At 53.2% G+C, this 11,880-nt stretch overlaps 1 protein-coding gene across 3 annotated transcripts in view; it reads right to left on the bottom strand.

The window, feature by feature from the left end:
* NEK9 (NIMA related kinase 9) overlaps positions 1 to 10,017 on the bottom strand; it is a 39,380-nt gene extending 29,363 nt beyond the window's left edge. For 2 of the 3 annotated variants that reach the window (XM_050955663.1, XM_050955662.1), the window contains exons 1-2: positions 9,662 to 10,017; positions 6,079 to 6,256 (exon numbers count right to left, since the gene is read on the bottom strand). In XM_050955663.1, coding sequence (XP_050811620.1) covers positions 6,079 to 6,256; positions 9,662 to 9,850 — 367 coding nt within the window. In that variant the 5' untranslated portion in view covers positions 9,851 to 10,017. Of the gene's footprint in view, positions 1 to 6,078; positions 6,257 to 8,272; positions 8,388 to 9,661 lie in introns of all 3 variants that reach the window. The other variant, XM_050955664.1, reaches the window with a different exon arrangement.
* Positions 10,018 to 11,880: the final 1,863 nt, after the last annotated feature.

Consider the following 11,880-nt stretch of genomic DNA (forward strand, 5'->3'; position numbering starts at 1 on the left):
GTGCACCATTGTGACCGTTCTGGATAGCAATCTGAACACAGATGCACTGGCCAGGTAGACAGGAAAAGCGTCATGAACTTTTGAATTTCATTTCCTGTTTGCCCAGTGTGGAGCTCTGTTTAGCATGGGTGGCGATGCAGTCCCAAATCCAAAAAGAGCTCCAGCATGGATCGTACGGGAGATACTGGATCTGATCGCTGTATGGGGAGACTAATCTGTTCTATCACAGCTCCATTACAGAAGACAAAATGACAAAGCATTTGAAAAAAATCTCCAGGCTATGATACAGAGTCCATAGCACAGTGCTGTGTGACAAGCGTAACGAAAAGCCAAAGAATCAAATGGACAGCTCAAGGAGGGAGGGAGGGGGTACCGAGGACTCCAGCTATCCCACAGTCCCCGCAGTCTCCGAAAATCATTTGCATTCTTGGCTGAGCTCCCAATGCCTGTAAGGTCAAATACATTGTCCGGGGTGGTTCTGGGTATATCTTGTCAATTTACCTCCCCTACCCCGCAGGGAAAGAAAAGGGAAAAAAATCGTTTCTTGACTTTTTTATACGTCACTCTATGTCTACTGCATGCTGCTGGTAGACACAGTGCAGCGGCAGTGAACAGCAGCATCCTCTCCCCTCCCTTCCCCGGTGGCAGACGGTACCATACAAAAGGACTGATAGCCATCCTTATCATCCCGTGAGTGCTTCTGGCTGGCCTCAGGTGAGGTTGGCCGGGAGCGCCTGGGTAAAAATAGGAATGACTCTCGGTCATTCCCAGTAGATGGTACAGAACAGCTGGTAACTGTCTTTATCATAGCAACTAGGGGCTGAGCTCCATCAGCCCCCCCATTTTCATGTCTAAAGAAAAGATTCTGTACTGCCTGGACTATCATAGCAGCGGGATGCTGGGCTCTTCTCCCCTGCACTGTTTAATGTCCTACCTGGACTACCATAGCAGCTGGAGGCTGCCTCTCCCTCTTTTTATCTCACTTAAAAGTCAGTGTTTCTTATTCCTGCATTCTTTATTACTTCATCACACAAATGGGGGGGGACACTGCAACGGTAGCCCAGGAGGGTTGGGGGAGCAGGGAAGCAATGGGTGGGGTTGTTGCAGAAGCACCCCCTAGAATGGCATGTAGCTCATCATTTCTGCGGGATCTGACACGGAGCGGCTGTGCTCTCTGGTACACTGGTTCTCTAGCACACTTGCCCCATATTCTAGGCAGGACTGACTCTATTTTTAGATACAACAAAGGAGGGAATGACCCGGGGAGTCATTCCCATTTTTGTCTTTGCGCCCCCGGCCGACCTCAGCCAGGGACACCCATGACAGCAGCAGATGGTACAGAACGACTGATAACCATCATCTCATCGCCAATTTACAGTGGCACAGCAGACGGTACAGAACGACTGGTAACCATCTCTGCTATCTTGCAAAGACAAATGAATGCTGCTGTGTAGCGCTGCAGTACCGCCTCTGTTAGCGGCATCCAGTACACATATGGTGACAGTAAGAAAAGGCAAAACGGGCTCCAATGTTGCTATGCTATGGCGTCTGCCAGGGCAATCCAGGGAAAAAGGGAGCGAAATGATTGTCTGCTGTTGCTTTCAGGGAGGAAGGAATGAGTGATGACATTTACCCAGAATCACCCGCAACACTGTTTTTGCACCATCATGCATTGGGATCTCAACCTAGAATTCCAATGGGCGAGGGAGACTGTGGGAACTATGGGATAGCTACCGGATAGCTACCCACAGTGCAACACTCCAGAAATTGATGCTAGCCTCGGACCATGGATGCACACCACCAAATTAATGTGCTTACTGTGGCCACGTGCACTCAACTTTATACAATCTGTTTTACAAAACTGGTTTATGTAAAATCGGAATAATCCCGTAGTGTAGACATACCCTTAGACCCTGCAGTGTCTCACACAAACAAGTTCTTCAGAATGCAAACCCCTTTCCTCTAACAGGAAAATTGGCACATCTAAAGCGAGAAAGGGATTATTCTCTCTCAGCACCACCTTCAATTTGTTCTAAAAGATGTATATGAAAGAACAGCTAGTCCCTTATGTAACAGTGTTTCCTAGAATGGGCAGACCTTTATACCCTGTACAGGAAATCAGACTAGACTGCCTGGCAGAGCACAGCAAAAAATTCAACATAAAATAAAAAGAATTACAACCACTGCAGAAAAATCCCCTAGAGCAGCAGTGATTACATCCCCATCGTCTCTGTCCATGCAAGCCCCATTATCTAGGTTTGTGATCATCAAATGCCCTTATGAAAGATATACCATGTGAAACAGACAATCCAACAACAGCAGAAGACTTAACCAGTAATCAGTCTCTCTCTCTTCAGGCTGCCTAGCAATTCCAAGAGGGTGAGTTGAAGATCAAGGAAAGCTAAAAGGAATGATAAACAAATGGACTGCAGCAAGCAGTGAGCAAGAAAATACTCCCTACAAAGCCAGCATCTTACTGGCAAGTCTCAAGTCTCCTCTGATTACATCCTGCACCATTTTAGTCCTCAATCATCTACTCATGTTCCAGTGGTGATTATCATAGATGTAAGGGATGAAGGGACCCATTAGGCCCTCTTTTTCATTCCCATGGGGACAGCACAGCATATCCTGCAGTACATTCTCCAAGGCTGTGTCAAATCTTAGGTGTTCCAAGTGCTGATGACGGAATTCCTTTATATCCCTTGAGAGAGTGTTCTACAGATCTCCCTATAAGGAAGATTTTCCTGATATTCAATCTAAATTTCCCTTGCTTAATTTCTTCCCATTCTTCCTAGTCATATGCAGGCTGCACGCAAACCTTTCCTCACTTTGCATTCACACCTTCTAAAATATTTTAAAACAATGCATCTTCCCCTTTAGTAATTTAAAAGCCAAGCTTTTATATTTAGCTCTTTTCTTTCTTCATAAATCAAACTCTCTTTCTCCCCATCTCGCCTATCCCAAGCCCTTTAATCATTTTTGTTGGTTTTCTCTGAACTCCTTCCAGTGTACCCGCATCTTTTTGGCACAGAACTGCCCAGGTATAAATGCTGTATCTCAGGTACAATATCTCCACAGTCATACATAGGAAGACACTTTACTTCCCCACTTGGTTATGTGATGCCTCTGTGTGTATGCGAGCCAAAAATCACATTCGCTTTTTTCTTTTCATATCAAATCATTGCAAACTCATGTCTAATTTGCTGCCAACTAACACACTGGGGTCTTTCTTGTTCATTCTTGCTTCCCAGGCTTTTCCCTCTCCCATCAATTATGCTTCAGGTTATTTTCAAAAAACGTATTAACTGGCATTCTTCCATGATGAATCTGGGTCTAGTTCCAGCTCTGCCACTATTGCTGTGTAACCTTATGCAAGTCACAACTTCCTTGTGTGTCAGCATCCCCATCTGTAAAATGGGGATAATATTTAACTACATTTGTAAATCCCTGGATCCTTGGGAGAGAGGGGTTATATATTAATATTATTTTCCGTCCATATGTTTTTGGATCTCCACAGTATATTTGATAGTGTCTAGTGAAATCTTTCTTGAAAAAATAATATAAATTATTTTGGACTGAAACCTGGCTGATGAACTGCAAACACAGAGCAACAATAAACTTCAAAAGCATCTCATTTTCAAGAGATGCCTAGTAGGGTCTTATCATATTCATTAGTTATCTGGAAGGAGGCAGTGCATAAACATCTAATACTGAAATTCACAGTTTATACTAAACTGGAACCCACTGCCAACATCAGAAATAAAACAATGAGCAACATCTGGTGCATTTCATTGCTCCACTATTGCTATCTTCAGGGCTTATAATATTTTCCCAACACTGACTGGCCCAAACACTAAGCCCATTTGTTAGGCCAAAATACAGCTGTGTCTTAAGTCACACACCCTCCTCCTGGTCCCCCCTAGCTGGTCCCTAATACTCCTGTCTACTGCAGGGTGAATTCTGAGCTCTCAACTCATATTGCCCTTTCCTACACCAAATAAGTCAATTAATGCTGGTCTGCCCTCAAATAAGACAATTTAGAGAGAAAGACTGTGTGTGTGTGTGCATATGCACACATGCATGTACGTGGGGGGATGTAACCATTAATACTGGCCAGCCCTTATCTGCCCCCTCAAATCAATTTATACTGGCCCCAAACCAGAGCTTCTGTCCGAGTGACAAGAGGACTGGTGTCAGGGGGCTGTTTCCCTCCTCCTAGACCAGGGGTGGGCAAACTTTTTGTCCTGAGGGCCACATCGGGGGTTCCGAAACTGTATTGAGGGCCGAGTAGGGAAGGCTGTGCCTCCCCAAACAACCTTGCCCCCACCCCCATCCTCCCCCTCCCACTTTCCACCCCCCTCAGAACCCTCAACCCATTCAACTGCCTCCATTCCTTGCTCCCTGATAGCCTCCTCCCGGGACCCCTTGCCCTAACTCCCCCTCCCCCCCCCCGCCCAGACCCCACCACCTATCCAACCCCCCCCACTCCCTGTCCCCTGACTACCCCACCCCCTATCCACACCCCCACCCCAACAGGTCTATCCAACCCGCCCCGTTCCCTGTCCCCTGACCGCCCCCACCCAGAACCTCCGCCCCCATCCAATCGCCCCCTGCTCCCTGGGATCCCCTGCCCCTTATCCATCCCCCCCGCTCCCTGCCCCCTTACCATGTCGCTCAGAGCACCAGGACTGGCAGCTGCACCGCCTGGCCAGAGCCAGCCATGCCACCGCGCAGTCTAAAAAACCAGGGCAGGCCGGCAGCTCTCAGAGCCCTGCTGCCCAGAGCGCTGGCGGCATGGCGAGCTAAGGCTCTGAGGGACAGTGGACCGCAGGGGAGGGGCCAGGGGCTAGCCTCCCCAGCTAGGAGCTCAAGAACCAGGCAGGATGGTCCCGTGGGCCACAGTTTGCCCACCTGTCCTAGACTGACACCTCATCTCACCTAAAAACAAGGGCAGTGGACCTGACAAGCAGCGAGGCCCTGGCCAGTATGAGAGCCAATGATTATAGGCCCTCTGCCTGCCACCCTAGCAAAGAGCTCTTGTACAAGTACCTCCTCCTGCCAATATCCCCACAGGCCAAGAGCCCTGTGTGTGAGGCACCTTCAAAAAGCTGTGTATATGTGGAGTCCTCGTCCTTCCTGTGGTGGTGGTGGCAACATGAGGGACCTTGCTCCCATACAGAATAATCTTCTGCTTAAGTGGCAGGTAGTGTTAGTGGAAGGCCCCAAGCTCACATAGTCATCTGCTGGGGTGATTGGACTCCCACACCACAGTGCCCCCTACTTCAGAGAGTGGAGGTAGTAGCTCCATCCAGAGCTTTCTGCTCTTAACAGTAGCAGCTGCACATTCTCTCTTCTCCCAGCTGCCTTACCAGCAGTAATAGCCTGGCCCCTCCCCTCTCCCAATAGTGGTATCTGCTGACCACCCCACCCCCAAAATGGGATCAATCTCTTTTCAGACTTTGGAAGTTATCATTGCATTGGTTCAAACTTGGCTCACGTTTGCAAGGTTCTCTCCACAACCATAATGGTTAGAAAAGTTTTTTCCAACGGAAGATTTAGATTCTACAAAAGCTGATGGCACATGCCCAGGAAAGATTCCTGCTTACCCTGGACAAGAGGATTTTCAAGCCCTGGTTGTAATTCTAGCTAAAGAAATGACTCATTTATAAAAGGTGCTGTGTCTTCTGGCCATGTCCCTAAAACAGAGACATGCCCTGTACTGGCAGGAAGCTGGAGCAGATGACCTGATAGGAGGACAGTGCAGAAAGACCTATGTACATGCTCAAATGTGGGAGATATATTTAAAGCTCTGTATTAACAATATCTCCACTTCTTTCAATGCTCCATCTGCTCACAATCACTAGTCAGTCTCTGGAACGACCTAGATTGATCACTTAGCTTCTCTTTTTGGCACCCTGCCACAGACCCCCAATATCCCCTTCTCCAGCTGCACTACAAAATTTGGCTTTTTTCCTCTTCCCTCTAGAAGATACTAAGAAATACAGTTAATGCTCCAGCAGATTCTGCTCCAGAGCTGCATAGCACCTTCCCTTTTGCAAGTGGGACTGGGGATCTTACCATTACAGTATTCCAGCTCGATCAGCAGTGTGGTGTTATCCATGAAATGATTGTAGTAGGCAATGATGTTGTCATGCTGCAACAGAGCAAGGATAACTATTTCATTCAAAGCATCACGACGCTCTTTTTCTGATAGTCGGGTCAGATCCACCTCTTTCCACACCACAAGCGAGTCATCCTGAAACACAAAGACTCTTAATTAAAACATATTGCTGGGAAGGGTAAAGAACAACATGTACCCTTGAGTCAGGAAATTAAACCTCTATGAAAGATAAATACACTTTCTCCCGCTTACAGCTTTCAGTGAGGGGGAGGGATAGCTCAGTGGTTTGAGCACTGGCCTGCTTAAACCCAGGGTTGTGAGCTCAATCCGAGGGGGCCATTTAGGGATCTGGGGCAAAAATCTGTCTGGGGATTAGTCTTGCTTTGAGCAGGGGGTTGGACTAGATGACCTCCTGAGGTCCTGTCCAAACCCTGATATTCTATGATTCAGGCAAAGCTTTTGCACAGAATTAATTTGAAGTTTCTCTATTTCTGAGGCTAAAAATCACGGTATGTAGCTGTTTTTTCTAGCTGGCTAGTGCTCTCTTGTTTTAAAATAAATTAAGAACTTATCAAGGAAAGTGTTATAGGGAAATGGGAAGTTTTTAATTGTCTTTTGGTGGTTGTTTTTTCTTGCACAAACTCAAACACATCGTGCATTCCCCAGGAAAACAACAAATCTGCTATAATCCATTATTTTCCCAACAAGCATTAATGTAGGGTATGGTGAAAGAGCACTGGCCCTCAGAAGCTCCTCACTACTCCAGAGCCAGTTTATCCAGAGACTTGAGGAGCTACAGAGAATTGTAACAGTCTGCCCTTATAGACCCACCCAACTGTAGAATTATACTGTCCATTCAGGGCCGGCTTTAGGAAGTGCGGGGCCCAATTCAAACACTTTCGGTGAGGCCCTGGCAGGGATGACTTAAAAAGAAAAAAGTGTAAAAAAAAGCCTTCCATTTCTTCCATGTATTATTTACTTTCCATAACTATATAAATAATAAAATTGTATATTATGTACATTGCATCATATATGCTGTTGATTGGTTATTATAGACTGCCGTTTCACATGTGGGTCCCCGCCACTCCCTGGGGGTGTGCACATGTGTGGGTCCCTGCTGCTTCCTGCCCCCCTCATTGAAGCAGGTGTGCAGGTTACCGGCCTGGCAACTGCAGGGCAGCAGTGGCCATAGGGCTGGTTCAAGGCAGGGCAGTGGCTGACTGGAGGTAGGGTCTGGCTGCAGGCAGGGCAAGGGGTGCGGGGCTGGCTGGAGACAGGGGAGTGTGGGGCGGGCTGGCTTCAGGCAGGGCCACAGGGGGGTGCAGCAGGGGTTGGCAGGGCTGGAGACAGGGGAGTATGGGACTGGCTGGCTTCAGGCAGGGGAGTGCAGCAGGGGTTGGCTGGAGACAGGGCAGGGCGGGCAGCGCAGGGCTGGTGCGGGCAAGGGTGTGTAGCAGGGGTTGGCTGGAAACAAGGCAGGGGGTTTGGTAGGGGCTGGCTGTGGGCAGGGGGTGCAGAGCTGGCTGCAGGCAGTGGTGGGCGGGACTGGTGCGGGCAGGGCAGGGGGTGCAGCAGAGGCAGCTGGCTTTTAAATAGCTGTAGGAGCCCTGGGGAATGCATGGGGGTGGTGGGGCTCCGGCGGCTATTTAAAGGACCAGGGTGGCAGAGGCAGCTGGAGCCCTGGCCCTTTAAATAGCCCCCAGAGCACCCTGCTGCCCCAGGGCTCTGGGGGCTATTTAAAGGGCCTGGAGCGCCAGCCGGGGCCGCGGGGCTTGCGGCGCTCCGGACGGAGCGCCAGCCGGGGCCGCGGGGCTTGCGGTGCTCCGGACGGAGCTCTAGCTGAGAGATCGGGGCTTGTCGCGCTCCGGTCGAAGCTCTAGCTGAGAGAGCGGGGCTGTGGGGCAGCCGTGCTCCCGCCGGGGCTTTGGTCAGGGGAACGGGGCCATGGAAGACCCCAGAGCAGACAGCAGCCAGGGTAAGTAAAAAAATTTAAAAGGCGCCTAAAGCGCGGGGCCCTCTTAGGCACGAGGCCCGATTCCCAGGAATCGGGCGAATCGGCCTAAAGCCGGCCCTGTGTCCATTCATTGGGTCATTCTGTCAATGCCTTGGTGAAACATCATTGTTTGTCCCCAGTCACCCATGCTACAATACCTAGTTGTCCCCTTCTTCCAGCAGAAGTAATAAATCCTAAAGACAATTCGATAACTGGAGTCAAGTGTTTCTCTCTGCCAGCAGCAGCAGCAGCAGCAACAACGAAAAAAGGAATCTGGATGGATTTAATTGAAAAGGGAGAAGAGAGCGCTTTGGTTTCTGTGGCTGAGTTTCCTCTGTTTTTACAGAGGTTGTGAACATACTAAGGGAGCTTCAGTCAGATCTGCAGGATAGCCTCGTATTTGTTATAACTGATGAAAGCAGCAGAAAAATTTAGGTATGTTAGTGGCAGGGATTCTTAATTCCTCACTTTGAAAATCTGAAAGGCCAAAAGGCCAACAATCCTCTAAGGAGCACTAGCCAGACTCCAGCTCAAAAAAAATTGCTTGACATTAACGTCTTCAATCATCACTTGGGCCCTAACTTCCTATTTTGGGGGAGAAAATTGAACAGATTATTATAGGGCATGCTGCCAGCATCTCAATTCCTCTGCTTTCCTGTTCCAAACAATCAGCTTTCAGGCCTGGGTATGGCACAGAAACTGTACTGATACCTATGACTGAAGATATCTGCCTTACCATGGCACACATCGTAATAATTAGATCTATGATACCACTGACCAGCCGATGTCGCTGATGTGCATGCAGGCCCCTGCAGAGGCATATGGCACAACTTTGCAGTGGTTTAGCTTCTCTCTCTCAGCAATAACTCAGAAGCTGTTGTTAAAGAACTACTATTTTCCCAAGGGCTCTCTCTGGAGTACCACAGTGGCCTATCTTGCGACTCCTCCTGTTCAATGCCTATAGGAGACTTCTGCAGAAGTTGGATGCTTTGGGCGGTAATATCCCACATTACGCTGACAATGCTCAGCTCTATGGCTATTTCAGCATACACCAGGCCACAGTTTCTCTGCCATCCCAGTGCCCTACAAAGAGCGGAAGAGAGCTGGAAGTGAACTGGCAGAAGCTCACTGCGATACCAGTTAGCAGGAGGGGTGTGGCCGGGGCCCATGCTGGTCCCCTGTCTAGGAAGCAGGCCCTGGCTTGGGCAAGCCGGTTTGCTGTAGCGGGGCTTTATCAGCGGAGGCAGGGCGCGCAGGATCCCTATTTCCAGCCACAGCTGATGGAGAGACCGAAACCTCTGCCACCGGTAGGAGCCTGTGCCAAGCCAGCCGTGCCCGCGTCGCCTCCACAGCGCAACGGGCTGGCCTGGGCCGCCGCTTCCTCTGCAGCGCGGCCCTGGCGGCGGAGAAGGCGGTCGGCCGCCTGCTGCCCGCGGGCTCAGGGCCGCCCCTGGGGAGCGCCCAGGGACAGCAGGGGCCGGTTACGCCCTCAGGCCTGGGACCCTCGTGCCGGGGAGCCGCGGTCCGGGCGCAGCCGCTGGCGGTACCTCGGTCCGGCGGTAGAGGGTGGCCTCCCCGAAGGCGCCGCGGCCCAGGATGCGGATGGGGACATAGTGCAGCTCCTCCTGCTCGGCGCCCAGGCTGGGGCCCGCGCGGGGCCCGCCCCGGCCCGAGGACTCGCTGCCGAAGTCGGAGTTGATGGAATCGCAGTGCCGCTCGTACTCGCCCAGGGACATGGTCCGGGCAGCTCCGCCCGCCGCAGGGCCGGGCACTCGCAGGAGAGACCGGGAGCGTCCCTGGCTCCGCGCCCGCTCTGTGTCGAACCCCTCCCTCACCGGCCTCCCCCAGGTCCCGCAGCCCCGACAGGCTCCATGTTGGCTCCCGCACGTCCCGGAACCGCTTCCGGCCGCCGCAGTGACCTGCGCGCTCCCGCTGCCCGGCGGGCACCCGCATGAGGGGGAGCCTTCGGGGGGGCGGCCGGGCCGTCTAGGACAGGGCTCTGAGGGAGAAGGGCTGGGCAGGCCTCCGAAGGGGGCTGTGAGGGGGAGCGCTCAGAGGGCGCTCTGCGAGGGAGGGGCTGTGGGGGGAGCACTCGGGGGTGTTCAGGGCTCTGTGAGGGAGGGGCTGTGGGGGGAGCAGTCGGGGAGACTGGGGGGTGTTCAGGGCTCTGTGAGGGAGGGGCTGTGGGGGGAGCACGGGGGAGACGGGGGGTGTTCAGGGCTCTGTGAGGGAGGGGCTGTGGGGGGAGCACGGGGGAGACTGGGGGGTGTTCAGGGCTCTGTGAGGGAGGGGCTGTGGGGGGAGCAGTCGGGGAGACTGGGGGGTGTTCAGGGCTCTGTGAGGGAGGGGCTGTGGGGGGAGCACGGGGGAGACTGGGGGGTGTTCAGGGCTCTGTGAGGGAGGGGCTGTGGGGGGAGCAGTCGGGGAGACTGGGGGGTGTTCAGGGCTCTGTGAGGGAGGAGCTGTGGGGGGAGCAGTCGGGGAGACTGGAGGGGTGTTCAGGGCTCTGTGAGGGAAGGGCTGTGGGGGGAGCAGTCGGGGAGATTGGGGGAGTGTTCAGGGCTCTGTGAGGGAGGGGCTGTGGGGGGAGCACTCGGGGGCACTGGGGAGTGGTCAGGGCTCTGAGGGAGGGGCTGTGGGGGGAGAACTCGGGGGCACTGGGGAGTGGTCAGGGTTCTGTGAGGGAGGGGCTGTGGGGGGAGCACTCGGGGGTCTGGGAGGTGTTCAGGGCTCTGTGAGGGAGGGGCTGTGGGGGGAGCACTCGGGGGCACTGGGGAGTGGTCAGGGTTCTGTGAGGGAGGGGCTGTGGGGGGAGCACTCGGGGGACTGGGAGGTGTTCAGGGCTCTGTGAGGGAGGGGCTGTGGGGGGAGCACTCAGGGGGACTGGGGGGGTATTCAGGGCTCTGTGAGGGAGGGGCTGCGGGGGGAGCACTTGGGGGCACTGGGGAGTGGTCAGGGTTCTGTGAGGGAGGGGCTGTGGGGGGAGCACTCGGGGGCACTGGGGATTGGTCAGGGCTCTGAGGGAGGGGCTGTGGGGGGAGCACTCGGGGGGACTGGGAGGTGTTCAGGGCTCTGTGAGGGAGGGGCTGTGGGGGGAGCACTCGGGGGGACTGGGGGGGTGTTCAGGGCTCTGTGAGGGAGGGGCTTTGCAGGCAGCATTCAGGAGCTGGGGAGCGCTCAGAGGGAGCTCTGTGGGGCTGGGCTGGGGGAGCATCGAGGGGGGCTCTGAGGGAGAGGCTGTGGGGTCAGCATTCGGGGGCTGGGGAGCACTCATAGGGGGCTTTGTGGGGCTGGGGGAGCACTCCAGAGGGCTCTGTGATTGGGAAGCGAAGACAGCTGTGGTGGGGGAGGGGGCCTGGGAGAGGATCTCTGTGGCCCGCGGGTAGTTTGGGGGTGGAGGGTTGCTGGAGTCCGGCTCCATTAGCCCCTCTAGCTAGGGCTGTTCCTTTCCCCATCATGGCTTGTTCCTAGGCCTCAGGGGTTCTCGGTTGGTTGTGTTCGCCCGTCTCAATGAGGAGCCGCCTTCTGGCGAGGGAGCCTGGCCAGGCCTCCCCACAGCACCACTGATGCCTGGCAAGGCACGTGCTTCTCCTCAAATTTGTCACGTGGTTAAATAAGTCTCCACCAGGCCTGAATGCCAGAAACAACCAGCTTCAAGCTCTTGCTGGAGAGAGGGCCATTGATCAGATAGACTGCAGGGAAGCCTAGATGAAGAGGCAGCCTTTAAAGGTAACTTGGATCAAAGGTATTCAGGGCTTTGCAAATA

The sequence above is a fragment of the Gopherus flavomarginatus genome, chromosome 5 (assembly GCF_025201925.1).
Source record: "Gopherus flavomarginatus isolate rGopFla2 chromosome 5, rGopFla2.mat.asm, whole genome shotgun sequence".
Lineage (NCBI taxonomy): Eukaryota > Metazoa > Chordata > Testudines > Testudinidae > Gopherus > Gopherus flavomarginatus.